The sequence below is a fragment of the Arachis stenosperma genome, chromosome 2, assembly GCF_014773155.1.
Source record: "Arachis stenosperma cultivar V10309 chromosome 2, arast.V10309.gnm1.PFL2, whole genome shotgun sequence".
Taxonomy (NCBI): domain Eukaryota; kingdom Viridiplantae; phylum Streptophyta; class Magnoliopsida; order Fabales; family Fabaceae; genus Arachis; species Arachis stenosperma.
Genome location: NC_080378.1, coordinates 120734793 through 120754664, shown reverse-complemented (window position 1 = coordinate 120754664; position 19872 = coordinate 120734793). Strand labels below are relative to the sequence as shown.

The window sequence follows — 19872 nt, the reverse complement described above, 5'->3', positions numbered from 1 at the left end:
TTCTCGACTGTTGTAAAACTTCAACAAACTCCTAAAAATACAAAGAATTTATGATTGTATGCACTATATAATAGAATTTAAATTTTTAATACTTTATTAGACAAAATTTGAATGATTTATATTGTTCGCATAATAAATATGATCAACCCAACCATGCAAAATTTTGTCATAAAATTTAAATTTTGATGTGTCACGAACAAATTAGAGCTAACTATGGTGACCACTTAGACAATAATCTAGTTTAGATTTTGTTATGTCAATATTTTTCATTAATTATGTGATGAAAAAAGCTTTAGGTATCATACTTCTTTAACAAACTTAAGAAAATATTAATTAGTTTAGTGGCTTCCAATGACAATGTACTTGAAAAATAAATCATCGAGTATATATGAGAACACTATTAATAATTAAAAGGTAATTACTTTTTCATTTTTTTCTTACTTTACAAATTGTTTCTACATAAATCCAACGATTAAGAATCAAGAAGCGTTTTGTCCCGATTGGAAGCAGCTGAGGCTTAGACCCAGTGGCAGAATTTATTGTCTTACAAAGAGTTACACAATTAACTATAGAATAATGATAGAACCAAAAGGGTATTAGTAAAAAATCAGCTAAATATGTTTGGGTGAATTTAAAATTTCTACGAGTTAATATATATAGATGTTTCTTCTGTTAAGTATCAGAATGTTTCTTTTCATACTAAATTGATGTTTTTTTTATATATTTTTCGATTTTTTTTGTATTACAAATGTGAATGTCTCTATTTCTTTAAAATTTTATAATTTTTTTAAATTATAACTGGATATTTCTTTTATTAAGTATTAGGATATTTTTTTTCATATTAAATGAATATTTTTTTATATTTCTGTAATTATTTAAAAATTCCTTTTGACTAAGATCAAGTGTGTAATTTACAGTCAACACCATTCTCTTCAACCACCCGTTCATCCTTTCAAAATCACATCCGAAACCAAATTCTCATCCCAACCGAGAACCCCCCTCCTCTATCCGTCCACCTCCCGTCATCTCTTATACTTCTTCTTTTGCTTAGTCCAGCTAAAAAAAAAAACAGAAACGAAAAAAAGAAAAAGTTAGCATTACTTTTTATTTTTTTTTATTTAAATTTTTGCATCTCTTTCTTGGTTGCTGGCGGTGTCTGGGGGCACACAGTTGCAGTGCTGGCAGCAAGTTCTATAGATTTTACGGTAGAGATTTGGACGAGATGATAACCGGCACCTTGCAGCACATACTTCGTTACAGAGGAGTGGGTTCTGGTGAGGAGACAGAGAGAGCCTGAGAGAGAGGAATTTATGTGTGTGATTGTTGGAGGTGAGTAGGTTAATATGAGAGAGAAGATGAAAATTTTTATAATTTTAATTAGGTCTTAATTAAGTTTTAAATTTTAAATTTAAAAAATTTAAAATTAATTAATTATTAATATAAATTAATGTAATTTTGTTTAGTTTTTGACTAGTAACTTTTTGTTCCATATACTTTTCCTTAACTATAAATCCATCAAATATCAATTGAAGTAATATTTATTATAGAATTAACTAGTGTATATAGCCGTTCGATTGCATACAAAATATTTAATTTTTTATATATGAAGTATATTTAATAAAAAATATTATTCGATATATTTAACTTTAAATTAAGTTTATATATTTTTTCTTATTTATGCCAAATTGCTAATACTAAATAAAACAACATAACAAAAAAATTTATAAAAAAATTTATATTAATTAAAAGAAAAAAATATAATATTCAATAAATTAATATCTTAATTTTTATGAAAAAAACATGCGTACATTTTTTTTTTTGCAAAAAATTAAAACTTTAATTTATATCTCCAACATTAATTATTGCACATTTATAGGTCATAACTTTGATTCTGTATTAAATAAAATTTTAGTTTAAACTTTAATCCCTACTAGTATTTTTATATTTAATCAAGTGATTTTCAAATTTCCTAACCTATAGTGGTATACTATTGTATAAGTCATTTGATTGGTCTATGTTCTTAAATAATATTACTGGAACACCAATTATCTTAAGTGTGAACTTATGAGGTGAAAGACCAAAATAATTAAAAACATTTAATACTTCTAGACAAAAAAAATTCCATGTGACTTTTCATATTATCTTTTTTAACACAAAAATTATCTGAACCAAGATACACATTTTCATCACCAAAAATAATTAACAGTAATTGACTATTTATCTTGTCAACAACGTCTAGGGTTGGTGTTAATAACGTTCGATCATTAAAATAATTACTTGACAAAATGGCCAAGCACTAAGTCCAGGAAGACAAAATCGATTAACTCATCAAATGCCTGTTCGAATCTAAAACTATCATATCCATAGAAATCTCAATATCTAACTCTCCATCTAGGCTATCTCCTAGTAGGCCATCACTAACTTTTAACAATCAATCACTAAATTTCTTGAATTTCTATTAATTTCTATTTTCGCATTTCATAGTTAATCTCATGTTTTTCGACAATCGTAAAACTTCAGCGAACTCCCAAAGATTCAAAGAATTTATAATTACATGCACTATATTCTTTCGATATCCTCTTATAATTACAGATAATATTTGTCTAAAGTCTCCACCAAATACAACCATCTTTTTTTTAGAATAGACACTTGTAATTAGCAATTAATGCGTCCCTGGTAACAATACCTACTATGTATAGGTGCTTCATCTCATATTAAACATGTCATTTTCATTTTTTTTAATGAGTGAACACCTAACCCAATTTCTGTCTTTTTTCTCGAAGGACATCGCGACCCTTGTCCAAAAAAATGGGACAAATCAGTCACAGTCTCATACTTCCGTGGGACGTCGCGGTCCTTCCGTCATCTCTCCTTACCAAAACAGACGAAAATGTCATACGTGTCAGTTAACATTAATGATGTGGAGGTTAACACTGTTAAGTTCCACGTTGGCCATTAAAAAATGGACAGAGGTTGATCTATCGCGCGTTAAAAGTAAAAAAAAAAAACAACGTTAAAGTAACTGGTTTTAAAGTTATATAGGGTAACTTTACCTCTTCTGATTGTGGGGCATTCTGTGACAAAGGAATCTCTTGAGGTTGACTGTCTAGACCTACACCACTTGTTTTTTTTTTCTCTTCTCTTGGTAGTTTTTTTCTTATTTTTCTTAGCCTTTGTCTAACAATGATCACAATAGCACCACCAAGAGTTAAATACATATAACAAGTACTATTCAGTTAGGACGAAAATAACAAAACAACCTTAGGGACAGTTATAGCTCCAGTCACATTAATGGCCTCATTGCAATTTTTCTCTCCTCCTTCCAGCTATCATATGTAACAAATTAACATTATCGTCATTTTTAAAGACAACTAAACTCTTGATCAAAATAAATTAGGATATTTAAACCCCTAACCACTTAAGGCTAAAGACAAATCGATCCCTATATAACTCCAAGACAATGTACCTGCACATTGGTGGTGTATTCAGAGATATCAACTCCAATTATTTTAACTTTCTTCTTCACTCCATTTTCCATCCTCCCTTTTTTGGTCGTTGGTTTTAGTTTGAATCAGTTGGAGGATTGGTGCATGTTTTATAACAGTGACTTTTTTAGTCACATTTGTTGCAAGTGACTTCGAATGTTTTCTTTGTCTTGGATTCATCTCAGTTTCTACTGGATCAATTCTTCTATTTATCTTTGGTCGATGTGCTGGTCTTTTAATTGGTAGAGGTAATGGCTTTGGTGCATTAGTAAGCTTCTAGTACTCTTCACTATCTACTGGTTTCATTGTGTGGGCGTAAGTAGTTTTGGTTGCATCCATTGTTAGCCACGTGTTAACCAAGTCTTCAGGTTTCACACCAATTTTATACATTACTGCTACTGTATGTCTAGAAATTTGATGATGAATAATGCTCTCCACTATCAATCATGGTCTTCTAGGATTTGTATTTGGGTTGGGAGAAGAGTGAGAGATTAGCTGCGTGGAATCACTTTTAAACCATTTTGTTTCAGTGAAGACAAAAAAACGACGTCGTTTTTTGCTTTTAACGTGGGACAAATCGACTTTTGTCCATTTTTTAATGGCCAATGTGAAACTTAACAGAATGTTAATTTCTATATCATCAACGTTAATTGACACGTAAGACATTTTTTTCTATTTTGATCAGAAAAGATGATGGAAGAACCGCAATATCTCACAGAAATATAGGACAGAGACTAATTTGTTCCCTTTTTTTGGAAAAAGAGTCGCGATATATTTTATAAAAAAGACAGAAATCGAGTTGGGTGTTCACTCTTTTTTAACTTCACAAATTATTCCTACATAAACCCAACAAATAAGAATTCAAGAAGCATATTGACCCAACCTAGACCCAATATGTTAGCCCAAGCCTTAAGACAACACCAATCTAATTCTAGGACGAATTACTAGGACCTAACTCATCTTAGATAAAGCATATTAATAACTACATTATTAATCACGCAATGAACATCTATCAAATCGATCGAAGTAATATTCATCATAGAATTAATTAGTTAAAAAGGATAGTAGGAGAAAAATGTAGTTCCACGTGAAATGTGTATGTTACAATTAGCAACTTTTCTATTCGGAAAAAAAAATTTGGTCAACTATTATCTTATATAATGTCAAAACTAAAAAATATGCTCGTATTGTATATGTATATATGGGAGAATATATATCTCCTTTGGTGATATAGTAACAAGTGTAATTAGTTTTTTTTTTTTTAAAAAAAAAACTCTTTTGACAAAATCCAAATTGGCATAGAAGAAATTAATTCATCCGATACGATATCAATAGAGATTTGAGAGAGGCTTTAGGTCTCTTATTAAAAAAATAAAAATATTTTATTAAAATTTTGACTAATTATTTATCATCATATATATATATATATATATATATATATATATATATTATATATATATTGATACACTGTCAATGTAAAATAGTTTTACACGTGTATCTAATTACGTAACATCATATAAATAAAAATAACAACTTTTTACATTGACTATATGAATGATCAACGAATGTTATTGCACGACTATGTAAAACGCTTTACACTTCAGTGTATCAAAATTAAACTATATATATATATATATATATATATATATATATATATATATATATATATATAATATTTTAATTTTTACATTTCTAAAAGAATAAATATAAGGAGCTAACTTTTAATTAATAAAAATAGGTAATTTTTTTATCATAAAATTATTTTTAACTCTGTTTTTTAAAAGATTTAAAATTTAAGATTTATAATTTATAATTTAAAATTTAAAATAAAAGTATAATTTTAAGAAATTAACTAATATTAACTAAAAAAATTAATTCCCTGGTTAAACTTCAAAAGAATTATTCTAGCTCAAAATATATATAATTAAAGGAATTAATAGAAATGCGTATGAAATACATTGACCAATTTTATGTTCAATCCATACCATCCACACACACAGATATATATATATATATCATTATAAGTGGACATATATATTACATTGCATATACAATAATTATTAATTGCTCAAAATTACTCATAGTATTAGCAAACGATTCATTATTGCACGGACCTTATAGTTATAGACACAACTTCCATCCCCATCAAGCAACTTGATTTGGTGAAAACCATCATAGACATATAAACTATAAAGAGGTTCATTCTAGCTACTATATACAAATAAAAATCTATGTACTGGTTTTGGCTGACATGTTCATATAGCTAGTAACTACTAACTAAGCTATTAGTATTTGCAACTTGCAAATTATTTATGTCCACATTAAGACACGACCAACCATTACTAATTGTTTCAATTCTCAAGTCCCGTCAATGCCATACTCATATGATTACCCATAATTCCCTAAAGCTGCTCAACATTCATAAAAAAGGACTATACCATAATAAATAAATAAATAAATAAATAAATATTTAAAAACAAAAATTTTCTGAATTTCTGGGATTTTTCTTATTTTAATTTTCTACGGTTCCAAAGACTCAACTAATAGGTACAAATTAAAAAATATTATTTTTCCACAGTTCCTTATGAGACAAAAACTATGTCCCGGTTTTGCATTTTTCACACTTGTGCAAATGGACTTGTACTTGTCAAATAATTAATATAGTATTTAATTTCTTATATATTAATTAGTTTTATATTTGATAAATACATAGTTGTCTTTTCGTTACCTAATTAAGCCAATTGGCTAAGTGGTCAAGTTATAAGTGTGCTTCACAGTTTATAGGGTGCTACCATGCTTTATATTTTCTGTGAATGTCGGTGGAAATTTACCAATTTACCAATTTAAAATGCTAATGAATTTTATTTATAAATAAACAAAATTATATACTATTTACGAAAGATAATTTTTATATAATAAAAGTATCTAAACAATATTTTTATTTATAAATATATTTATTAATATTTTAAATTTTAATAGAATAAATAATTAGTACAACAAATTAATTTCATTCATTATTTATAGATAAATTCATTAGCATTCTAATTTTTTATATATAGTTTACTCCATCTTTTGTTTAAGTACACTAACTTTTTAATAGATTAGAAATAGTAAAAAAGACAATATTAATAATTTTAAAAAGGAGCTAACAATAGAAAGCAGAAAAGCTAACTTATAAGGCAAGTCACATATCTAACAAAAATAACAACTTTTCCTTTTTTTTTTTCATTTAGAGAGACGTCAATTCTTACATTACTTAAAATTATTAAAGGTCTTATAATTTTTATAAGTGTAAAATAATTATTATTTTTTAAATTAATTTTGAGTGTAAATTAGACTCACTTAATTTCTAATAAGAGAAAAGGGTAATTTAGTCAGTACTCATTTTTTTTCTCAATAATATAATTACTTTCTTCAGCCTTGATTATTATCTAAAATCACTACTCTTCCCATTGACAAGCAAGAAATTAAACAAAACCTGCCTAACAAAAAATTTTGGATATTAATAAAACCTATAAAATGAAACATTATTGCTGGCTTTATTCTATTGGATTTTTAATTAATTTGTGTTGTATTTTGTAATAATTTTTTATTTAATTAATTGTTCAATTTCTGTTGATCAGTCTTTTCTATATGTATGTACTATAATTCTTATATGATAAATAATATTTATGCATGAAGCTAGCTACTAAAAACTAAAATTTATTCCGACCAAAACATTTCTTGGATCCATCTAAATTAAGAAAAGAGAAAACTACAAAGAGTTTGGTTGAACATGCATGCATAGTAGCTAAGCTTATCCATGCATTACAGCTGTTGACTATTAATTCATGAACTTATGCACTTGTACTTATATATTTGTAGCACTTGTTAATTTAATTTATTAACAACAACAATATATCATATATAATAATAATAAGGTGAATATGCGCGTCAACCAATTATAATATTAATTAATAAGCTGAAGCCACAAATAATGAAGTCATGCTGAAGCTAAGTAGTAGGTGATCATGAATTATAATTAATTAAGTAATTATTATTATTATTATTATTATTATTATTATTATTATTATTATTATTATTGATAGGGGATAATTATTTATAATTAATTTATAATTTACTGCTGAAACCCCTCTCTTATTGGATCACATCCCATGCATATGTATAGGTGCATGATACCAGCGTGTGATTGGTTTGAATTAAAGTAATATTTTGAGTTCAATAATTTTAAATAAATTAAAAAAAATTAAAAATTAAATACAATATTATTAATGGATAGAAAATTATACATTCTAATTTGTTAGGATTGTAAATTATATTTTTTAAGATAAGAAATACTCTCATGTATATCTTTACTAGAATAAAAAATTATGTATTCTAATTCGTTAGGATAGTAAATTATACTTTTTAAATTAGAATGTATAATTTTTTATCATAATAAAAATACATATGAAAGTATTTTTGGAGTACCATATTTATATTTAAATTATAGAATATTTTTATGTATATCTAAATAATTTATTAATAAATATAAATAAAAATTTATCTAATAATAATAATAATAATAATAATAATAATAATAATAATAATAATGAAGATGCATGGTGCACGTGTGAAGTGTGTGAGTTTAGAGAGAGAGAGAGAGAGAGAGAGAGAGAGAGAGAGAGAGAGAGAGCACTAATCTAAGCAAATACTAATTAATTAAGGTAAGATTATTTTAAGTATTACTATAAACAAAGGTTAATTATATATTGGAGTGTGTATAACTAAGTACTGCTTATTAGGATTGGGGGATGCTAATTGGTCACAATTAAGTTCCAGGTTTGGTCAAGAGTCATATAAATATTGGTCCCTAAAAATATTTAATTAGTGTAAAATCAATATGATTAATTAACTATAAATGTAGGTTAGTCACCAAAAAAAAAAAACTATAAATGTAGGTTTATTGGTTGTCCTATGTTCCTGATTCTTTGCATGGTATTGTTGAATTAGGGTTTGGCCCACATCACCTTATAATATATTGTATGTGAATAATTAAAACTACAGGTAGTAGCTTATTCATCTCATTTTATGTCCAGTAAGTTGTTTCTTTATTTATCTATTATTAATTTAATTTCTTCATTAATACCATCGCCTTATTAAGACCTTTTGAGTTTTGGTTAGAGTTTTTTTTAGTTTGCAGAAAAATAAGAATGTTTGGAAGAGAATAAAAATTAGTTTATTAAATTTTAAAACGGCTTAAAATTAATTATTTTATATTATTTAATTATAATTTATCTTATTTTATATTATTTATTTATTATTAAAATAATTGAGTAATATTAGATGTAATAATTGTATAATTATAAATATTATAAATATAAAATTATGAATATTAAGTTAAATAAAGTAACTTGAATTATTGTCTCTTTAGTATTGTTGTACAAAAATATTTATGAAAGAATAGTAAACGGAGTTAATATTTAATTTAGTCAAAAAATTTGTACACCTTATTTTAGTTTAGAAAGTTTTAATTATCTTTTTTTAATCTTAAAACTTTGCAGATGTGTTTTATATTGGTCCTAGGACAAGTATTAAAATGTTAATAGAGTATTAATATGGATAATCAAATATTATGCTAAAATTTATAAAATGATGCCGTTTTAATTTTGGTGTTTAAATAGCTAGTCAAAAAATGCCGTCGTATCATATGTTTTCTGACAAAAATTTTTAATAAATATCATTTATTATGTTTTTGGATTATTTGAGTGCTAAAAATAAAATAATGTTATTTTATAGTGTTTAGCATAGCATCCAGTTATTCACGTCAACATTTTATTAATGTTTGTACTTTGAAAATTGGTTCAAAAATTAACATGAGTCGTGTTCACAAAATTTGAAAATTAAATAAAAATAATTAAAATTTTATGAACTAAATTAAAATTTGTATACAAATTTAGGAATCAAATTTACTATTATGTCTAAGAAATCATTACAAAGCATTCCAAAGTTTTCTTACTTATTTTGCATTTTTTAATTATTATTGTTATTATCTTATTTTGTATTTGTTAATTACTACTTAAATAGTTGAATCATGTTAGATATAAATGTGTAATTTTGAATATTACATGTATAAAATTATAGATATTAAATTAAATAAAATAACTTTAAATTATTGTCTTATTATTTTTTTACTATTACCAGAATTTAGAATTGCATTGTGAAATCATTGAATTATAAATATGGTAGAGAACATAAATTATCATAAAACTACTACTTTTAAAAGTTTAAAATGATAAAAGAAGATACATAAATGATTATATCTCTCTGTTAAGTAAGAATCTTTAATGAATTTGTTTATATGTTTTTTTTATTTTTTTTATATTTTTTTTTATCTTTTAGAGTTCAATAATAAGAATCGAACTCTAAATTTTTTTGTGTATAAAAATTTTAATACCATATCATTAAATTATTTTTTAAAAAATTTAAACTAATAAAAAAATATATAAATAATTATATGTCTGACCATTATATGTTAGGAGTTGTGTTATTTACATATATTGAGATATTCATGTGTTATTGAAGTTTTGAATTGTAATCGGTTTAATTTTCCTGTGTATTTAGTTGAATATTAATGTTAAGATTAGACATACACCTAGCTTACATTTATAACTTCATTTCATACGTAGTGGAGACTAACATAAAGTTCAAAGTCTTTGAATTGCGTTGATCAGAAATAAGTTGCTAGCTAGAAATCAACAAATAGTGACAATGAAATTTAAAGGATATAATTAGGGTTTCATATCTACCTATTTTGATTTTTATATTCTTTTTTCACAAAACCCTCTTACAAATTAAAAATATCCAAACCTTAAATCTCAATATCTCATATAATAGATTGATTTGGCAACATTTTCTACATAAAACCGTCGCAAAATCACATCCATATTATTATTCCTTCTATAAGTTGTCAAACTACTCCTAAATCGAAAGATAGTGGCAATTTAATATTAAAAATATTACTAACAATTAGATCCAACGTATTAAAGAAAACATCGGTGAAGATCATTCACAGTTAATTTCATAAACTTTTTACTCTATAAAAATAGCTTATTAAATTTGACTTTGAACGATAACTTTTTAAAAATATAATATTTATATATTTTTAATAAGGGTAAAGTATTAAATTGATCCTTTATATTTGAACGTAATTTTAATTTTATCTTTAAAGTTTAAAGTGTCCAATTTAAATTCAACAAAATTTTATTTAGCTTCCATTTAGTCCTACTGTGAGGTCAGAGTTAAATAATTAACGAAATATCTTACATGACAGCAGTACAGGAACAAAGTCGATAATCTGAAGAATAAGTACAAGCTCTAGAGGTACGAAATCAACCGTGAATATATCAATACATTTATTTATCATTCTCCTTAGTTCTAAAGAAAATATTTGATTTAAATTGTAAGAAAAATAATAAATAAAAATATTGATGCATCCACGGTTGATTTTGTGTCTTTGGAGCTTGTACTTATTCTCCAAATTATCGATATTGTTTTTGTACTTTTGTCATGTAAGACATTTCGTTAGTTATTTAATTTTGATCTCACGGTGGGACTACATTGAAACTAAATAAATTTTTTTTGGATTCAAATAGGACACTTTAAACCTTAAGGACCAAAACAGAATTATGCTCAAACATAGGGGACTAATTTAATACTTTATCTTTTTAATAAATTAAATTAAAATTGATTTTCAATAAAAAAATATAAATAACAATAATTGTATTTAATAAAATAATTTTAAAATTAAAAAAGATCAGACAATATTAGATATAAAAAATAATAATAAATTTAAATATTGATTAATATATAAAATTTTATTAGATTTTTTAATATTTAATAAGTACAAATTTATTTATTTATTTATTTATTTTTTAATTATGTGTGTATAACCTAACCTATATGAATACCTAGGTATCTAATAAGTGGCCAAAATTCATGAGCTATAGATAGCTTATTGCTTTCTAAAGACAAAGCATTTAACTTCACAGCCAAGCATATGAGTTCGTGATTACTGACAATATTACTATAAAAGCTCAATAAAAAAGAACATATTGATCAGTTGTTCGTTGTCCAAATTAAAATAGATGATGAATTGATGATGATGATCGATGAGCATATTCTTTAATTTCCATAAAACAACTAAGTTCAGATTCTAAGTATCTATGCTATTTTAGATTTGTGGTATACATTAAGCCTCGATCTTTGAAAAAGAAAATAAAATCAAAGCAAAGAATCGGATCGAAGAGTGTACTTTTAATTAATTAATTAATTAATATAATAAACATAGTTGAATAATCAACTGCAAACAATAACAACTTTTCCCCTTTTATTTATTTATTTATTTACTTATTTAGGTGAAGAATAATATATATAATAACGAAATAAATTCAAGTAAATATGAAATCTTGAAAAGAAGTTTGCGAAAGAATTTAATGAGACCGTTTGAATTCGATTTGTTAGTAATTTGTCCATAAACTAAGTTCATGAGTTTGTAAATCAAGTTTAAATTTGAATTTGAACTGGTATATTAAATGAAATGAGTTTAAAATTAGATAAATTCAATTTATTAACTCGTGAACTGACTCAATTATATATATATATATATATATATATATATATATATATATATATATTATAATTAGTTATATTAATATATATTTCGTATTTTATACACATATATACAATTTTTTATATGTAATTATGACAAATGACATAAATAATAATTGATAGAGATATAAATTTTTATATAAAATTATAGATTATATTAATATTATTTGAACTCATTCATGAGTTTGAATTTATTTATGAGTTTTTTGTGAGTCAAATTTAAATTTTACAAATAACTTTGATTGCCAATAAATTGAGTCGTGAGTCAAGTTTAATTTTCGTGAATCGAATTTAAATTTGGCCTGGTTCGACTCAACTCAACTTAAGTTACTTTTAACTCTATATAAAAGCGATAAATTTAGCTCTTTCAAAGAGCAATTATTACAAACCTAAACAATATGAAAATTGATATAATAAATATTTAAAAGATGACAGACATAGTAAAAAAAATCCAAAATTAATTTATTTTGTATTCATTAATTATTGTTAAAATAATTAGATAATATTAGATAAAATAATTATATAATTATAAATATTATGACTAAAATTATAGATATTAAATTAAATAGAATAATTTTAAATAATTGTCTTTGTAATGTTACTGCGTGTGTATATATATATATATATATTCCCCTTAAACAAATATTAAGTAAGAAGATAGAAAATTCAAAATTGCTCTCTTTTATTCTATTTTTTTTAATAGCTCTCATTTATTTTCGATAGGAGAAAATGGCCTCTTTTCCAAAATTAAAACTGGGCCTAGGCCCAAATATTGCAAACAGATCCAAAAATGAGAGATGAAAGTATAGCCCAATATGTATGAAAAAAGAACTTAGTCCAAAACAAAACCCAAGACCCAAAAATTTCCAAAACAAAATCCATCAAGTTCTTGATTATCTAAGTTGATGGCATGGCATCTTAATTAATATAAGAATAATTTAATTTCAAGCTCTTCAATTCTTAATTTACTTTTGTCTTCCACTTTAATGTTCAACTTCTAAAAGGAAAACATAGTTAGATCAATGCATGCAACACAGGAAAAAAAATACTCAAAAAATAAAGATATCTACTCAGAAGTTTTTAGTAACAAAAGCTCTCTGCATAATTGATTAATGCCATATTACATAATCAATAATAAACAATATGAAATCTCTTTCACTTAAAAGAAAATTGTTCTGATCATTTTTAACTACCAATGTGCTATATGTATATACAAACATTGAAAAAGATTATGTCCTAAGAAAAACATGCATAATTATACTATCCAGATAAGTCAAATTTCTTCTAATAAGATTTAAATATCGACCACCTAAAAAAAAAGAATTATTTACTTTGACGATGACAAAAGAGGTTCTCCTCCGACATCATATTTATCCGGTTTACTTCTGAAACTTGACAAGATCCAATGTAAGAATCCTGCAAAAAAGAAGCTAATAAACCAAGCATTGTTGTAAATCACAACAAAAACATCAGGAACAGAACTTGCAATTCCAACTTTCCACAAGAAACCAGGAAGCACAGGCAAAATCCCAAGAAGTAGAGCCACAATTGCAGCCACATTAAACCCCTTATAATAATAATATGCACCATAAACACTCCTTGAATACAAATCATTAACACTCAAATGTGTCCTCTTTATAAGATAGTAATCTGCTAGAACAATTCCTCCAATTGGACCCATAATTGCAGAATAACCAACTAGCCAAGTGTAAACAAAACTCTCACTTGATCTCAAAAGCCTCCATGGTTGAAATGCAATGCCAAGTAGTGCTGTTAAAATTGCACCTCTTCTAAATGTGAAAACCTTAGGACTAAGATTAACAAGTGCATTAGCAGGTGCAACAACATTAGCAGCAATGTTGGTAGTTATGGTTGCTAGGCTTATACCAAAGATTGCAAGAAAACAAGTTGTTAATCCTCCAATTTGACCAAGAAGCTGAATTGGGTTTGAAATTATTCTACCAAAAATGACCTTAGTAGATGATGTAACAGCTAAACCAACAAATGTGAATAGTCCCATGAAAATTGGTAACCCCATTTGACCAATGATTTGATCATGTTGACTTTTTGCATACCTAGTGAAATCAGGTATGTTAATTGCAACTGTGGCCCAAAAGCTTATATTAGCAGTGATTGAAGGGAAAAAAACAGACCAAAATTGTGAGCTTGTAAGCCTAGAAGACAAAGACAACATGTGACCAAATCCACCAGCATTAACATAAGACCAAACAAGTAAACATGTTGTAAGAAGAATTAGTATTGGTGCTGAGTACTTCTCAAGAATTCTAATTCCATCAATTCCTCTCCAAACAAAACCCAATTGGGCCACCCAAAAGCCCAAAAAACAGAAGAATTCAAGTGGGGAAGTTCCAAGCCAAGGTAGGTAGTTTGAGAGTGATGAATTGTTTTTCAATGATTGTGGCAAGAGAAGGAAGATTGCTTCACCACCAATCCATGATTCAATTCCATACCAACCACAACCAATTAAAGCTCTTAAGAGTGTTGGAATGTGAGCACCATTGATTCCAAATGAGGATCTTGCAAGAACTGGGAATGATATGCCATAAAGTGTGCCAGGGTGGCCAGTTAGAACAAGTGGAACCAATAGAATCATGTTTGCCACAACAACTGTTCCAATACCTGTAACATGTTTTGGCCCAAATAGTCAAATTAGTATTTTTCAACTTAATATTTTAGTATTTTGTTTAGTAGCAATTACAACTACAATATATAAGAAAATTTTCAAGTGTACCGTCGTACCGGTATTTCAGTTATAATTAATATCAACGGTTAAAAATCACTGATATACCAGTATGACGATAAAATTTTCCCAATATATAATACCTTGCCACCATGCCATGCCAAGATCAACAAGGGAACCAGCAAGGTAGTATGAAGGGACACCAACAACAAGACCAACCCAAAGGCTTGCCATTTCAAAACCTGTGAGTGTTCTTTGGCTTGGTGAAGTTGGCTTGAGATCTTCATTGGTGAGAGATGGATCAGGCTCAAACAATTCTGAACCATCATCATTTGATGATGATGATGGTATTGAGATAGAAGAATTGGAGCATTTCATTGACAAGTACTTGAGCTTATAATAAGGTGATGGGGTAGCATGAAATTGATGAAAGGCCTTGTTATTCAAAACTAGTGAGAAAGAAGAGCATGGAATTTTTGGATTGGAATGATGATGAAGAACATGGAATTTAGATCCTGATAACATGTTCATGGTTGTTGTAATTGATTAATGCAATGAAATGCAATGAAATGGGGAGTGTGATAGTGATAGAGATTATGAATGAGTGGTGGACATACATTTGGTAACGTCACTCTATAGATTATGATAATATAAAATACAAATATGTAAAATTAAAATATATTATTTTAATATATATTTTGCATCTTTGGTTTAGTATCTTGTCAAAGTTTTATTTTATTTTTTGTGATTTTTTATTTAAATGATAAATGCTACTTGTAGATGATAAAATTAATATATTTGAATTTTTTTTATATGGCATTAAACTCTTTCATTATAATAAATTAATAATTAATTTTTGTGGTGATGATTTTTTTTTTGAATTTTATAATTCATTACATATATAGTAACATTAGATTTTTCTTTTGATATAATCCCAGTCTTTTTCTTATTCTTGGTGAAAATTTTGTACTGTAGTTTAAATTGTAATGCAACTTTAATTATTTTTCCCTACTCTCTTTAGGTTGAGTACTAATAAAACTCTAAAAAATATTATATGCACAAAAAAATTACTATTAAATCAATTATTATGTATTTCTGTATAAATATATTTATTGATTTATTTATTTATTTTTAATATATATTTTTATATAAATAATTAATTTAATAACTATTTTTTGTGAATATATTGGTTGTAAAACTATATATAAAGAAAAATAATGGTTAAAAATATCCTGCATAAACAATTATTGGTGATTATCCAAATATTATTTTTATATATGTATATAAAAAATATTATGTCGATATAAAATATTAATTATCATGTATATATATAAAATATTAATTATCATCTTGATGCAACTACTTTTTTTTTTAATTTGTTTTTAAAGAGGATGTACCTACTACTCCTTGGTTAAATGTGGATGAAGCACATTTTTTGAAAATTGAAAACTTTGAGTAGCCATCAATTCATATCTGCTCTACCTAATTGCATTGGCTTATTACTTTATTTTAATTAAGCAGAAAAATAACATTTCGTAAAAGGTAATTAATCCTTCATTTTTTAATTTTTTTTTTGTGTTACTCTCCTCATTTTCAAATTCTCTCCTCTTTGACTAAAAAAGAAATTAGTGAAACTAAGCAGAGAAAGTTTTGACTTACTGAAGCGTTGAAGTTCTCAATGTAGTAATGCATTAAAATTCTGAGATTTTTTATTTTTACTTTTTATTAAATACTAGTATATGTAATTTGATCACAAATAAAAAAAAAAATTACAATATACCTAGACACAAATTCTACTCTTTTTTTAGGGGAAATTTACTTGAGAAACAAGGGAATAATATAATATAACTTGAATTTTAAAATAACTAAAAAGGAATAAAAGATTGAAGTTATCCTCCAAATATTAGTCTCAATAACTATTTAACATTTACATGCACATATTATATGGAATGCAATAATGCAAATGAATGATATAAAACAATGCTCAAAGGTGGTGTTATATTCATGTGAAATGGCCCATGTGGATGGTGGGCCATTCAAAACTAAAAAAATGGACACCTCAAACAAAGTCTTGCTTTTTAATTTGTTAATGACATCTACACTATAAATTATCAAGGATATATGTTAAACAATTTTGCATTATTGGTTCTTCACAAGGGATAATTTGTTGTTTTGGGGACCCATAATCAAAAGGAAGGAACTTTCCTATACCCTTTTATGTTCTTTTCTTTTGCATTTGTGGACAAATGAAACCCTCTAACCAAACCTACTACTATTCCCTTTTCTTTTTTCCTTTTACTAAAAAAATAAATTATACTAACAAGATTCCCCAAAGAAGGGTTGTTTGTTTGTTTCAAAAGGAAGGGAAGAACAATAGCAATATTATTTTCTATAATAAATTTTCTAAATTGGTATACCTAAAAATTACTTATATCTATAAAAAAATAGTTCTTGAATACTATATAAAATGGGAAGAATTTTAAATATACCGAGAACATTGGTGTTCCAATTATTTTAACTGTTGATCTAAATTATAAAAAATATATGTAATATATATTAATTGAAATCAACGGTTAAAATAACTGAAATATCAGTATTTCCGGTACACTTAAAATTTTTCCTATAAAATGATAACATACATATTGTAGTACTATAAAATGAGATTTTGAATTAGAAAATTGTTAAGTTGACAATTCCACAAAACTATATCAAGACTCCAATGTTATTTCAATAATTAAAAGTGGACATTAACAATGAATACCATATAGAAAAAGACATGTATGTATTATGCCTTTAATCTTATCTAACATAAACAAATTCTTTGTTTTTTTTGCATTTATGCTGTTTATTCTTAATATTCACTTTTAATATACAAATAATTAACATGAAGAAGAAAAATAATTGATGGGGTGTTGAATATTGAATTATGTACCAATTTTTGAAGATTAAAAAAAAAGGGAGAAGAATAATGACTAGGAACCAAAAGGAGCCCTATGAGGAATGCCTTTTCTTCTTCTTGTGTTTGAAGGAGGTGGAGGAGTGTAAATATTTTGTGGTGATCCTTCACCCAATTCTTCTTCTTCTTGATGATGATTCCTTGAAGACATTGATGATCTTCTTGATGATATTCCCTCCATTGCTAATGCTTCATTGATCTTATCATCCAAAACAAAGCTTGCATCCCCATTCCTCTTTATTCCCACAAGCTAGTAATTCAATCACATTCCCAACAAAATAACAATTAATAACCCTATCAAAATGGACCAATTATATATACATATATATATGCATCATGCCATGTGCCAATCAATTATTCAATACCTAACCCAAAATATAAATAAAGGGTAAAAATTATAATGTTCTTTTTATTTCTAAAAAACTAAAAAGTAAACTTTGTTTTAAAGAAAAAAAAATTGAAGTAATATGACAATGGATACTTTTTTGTACTTCATAAAATGTAACATTAACTTCTCTTTTAAGAAACTATTTTATGTGATATTTACTTGATTTCAAAAAAGTAAAACCTAATTTACCCAAAAGTATAACTATTATTACATTATTACATATGTATGTATATATAGGCTAGTTATACCTATGATTAATATAGTTAGGGGAATTATAATGATGATGGTGATGGGCTTTCAAAGGTTGGTGATGATGTATGGGTGGTTGGGTGTATTACCCATATGATGAGAGGGAGATTTGAGTTATGAAATGATGCTCATTTTGACAATGATATATCAAATAAATTAAAGTGAAAATAAAAAAATAAAAGTAACATGGTAAATTAATTAATAAATTGGTGAAAACTCAGGTGAAGTTGATATTTAAGAGCCGTTAGATGAAAATTTAGTCGAATCAGTCAAATTATCTAACAGCTCTCAGGTATGAACTTCACGTGAAGTCGACTGCACCCGAGTTTTTACCAAATAATATATGTTAATGCTAATAAATAAATAAATTAATTACCTTACATCCCAAAGAACAGAAACGAAAAGGGTCCAAAAGGCTTCTTCCACAAATCTCACAAATGTGAGGAACCCCTTTTCCAGATTTGGGTTGTGGCCTCTCATTCAAGAACAGAACTCTAGCACTATTGATTACATATGTTTGAACTCCACTTATGTCCAACACTTTCTGAATTTCAACCACTCTTACAACATCATGGTATGAAGATCTTCTTATCTAAATAATAATAAATAAAAAAAACCCAGGAACAATAATGAATTTCATAATGTATATATATATAATGTGCATAAGATATAAATGATGCTACATTATTATATATTATATAGTTTTTTTTTTTACCTGAATTACTTGATGATCCTTGTGCCTTGAAGAGCGGCAATAGAAGCAAAAAGCATCACCATTGTTGTTATTATTATTATTATTGCAGTCAAGGCAGAACATGTTACACTCACTCCTAGCTGCATCTCCATGAATCCTACATACATTGAAAAATGGTGTTTGTAGCAATCTCTCTAGCCATGGAGGAACCAACATTGAGTCCTGCTCAGACCCCAAATATTTTGAGGAACCAAAAAAAAAAAATTGAATCAATCTAAATCATTATGAGAATTGAAAAAGAAAATAAATATATATGGTACATTATATACATATTAGATATTACATACCATAATAATGTAATAATAATAACAATGTGCTTCAATGGTTGAGTGAAGAATGATATTGGGATTTCCAATGAGAAAGAAAGATAGAGAGAGAGAGAGAGAGAGAGAGAGAGAGAGAGAGAAATAGAGAGAGAAAGGAAAGAGGGTTGAACTAAGAATTCAACAATACACAAGAAGCTAAGACTATAGGGACAAAGGTGGGGAGTGATTAAATTAATTAAATTGTTAATTAATGAATGAATTAATTAATGAAAGAGTGGTATGTGAATGGAGGGATGAGATTGAGTGAGGTGGCTGAGGAGGAATGAGAGCCGTTGGATTTGATGCTTACGATTTCATAGTTTGGATCTTGTTAGCGTCTTTATATGATGTTTGAGTCGGCTAAGGCATCAATATCACACCTCAC

General features: G+C 26.4%; 2 protein-coding genes across 2 annotated transcripts; both read right to left on the bottom strand.

Moving 5' to 3' along the window:
- Nucleotides 1-13223: 13223 nt before the first annotated feature.
- Nucleotides 13224-15401, bottom strand: LOC130961126 (purine-uracil permease NCS1). The gene is made up of 2 exons (XM_057886809.1): nt 14979-15401; nt 13224-14774 (listed from the first exon to the last, which is right to left on the bottom strand). The coding sequence occupies exons 1-2, from the start codon at nt 15364-15366 to the stop codon at nt 13462-13464; spliced, it is 1701 nt and encodes a 566-aa protein (XP_057742792.1). The 5' UTR covers nt 15367-15401; the 3' UTR covers nt 13224-13461.
- Nucleotides 15402-17666: 2265 nt separating this feature from the next.
- Nucleotides 17667-19655, bottom strand: LOC130961123 (protein RGF1 INDUCIBLE TRANSCRIPTION FACTOR 1-like). The gene is made up of 4 exons (XM_057886807.1): nt 19470-19655; nt 19144-19344; nt 18805-19020; nt 17667-18041 (listed from the first exon to the last, which is right to left on the bottom strand). Exons 1-4 carry the CDS (start codon nt 19470-19472, stop codon nt 17808-17810), a joined length of 654 nt encoding a protein of 217 aa, XP_057742790.1. The 5' UTR covers nt 19473-19655; the 3' UTR covers nt 17667-17807.
- Nucleotides 19656-19872: the final 217 nt, after the last annotated feature.

Excerpts from the sequence above, each read along its gene's own strand:
- LOC130961126 (XM_057886809.1), bottom strand. The coding sequence starts at position 15,366 with ATGAACATGTTATCAGGATCTAAATTCCATGTTCTTCATCATCATTCC. Across the intron at positions 14,775-14,978 it reads TGGCATGGCATGGTGGCAAG|GTATTGGAACAGTTGTTGTG; the intron begins GTATTATATATT and ends AACATGTTACAG.
- LOC130961123 (XM_057886807.1), bottom strand. Across the intron at positions 19,021-19,143 it reads AGGATCATCAAGTAATTCAG|ATAAGAAGATCTTCATACCA; the intron begins GTAAAAAAAAAA and ends ATTATTATTTAG. Across the intron at positions 18,042-18,804 it reads TCTGTTCTTTGGGATGTAAG|CTTGTGGGAATAAAGAGGAA; the intron begins GTAATTAATTTA and ends TTGAATTACTAG.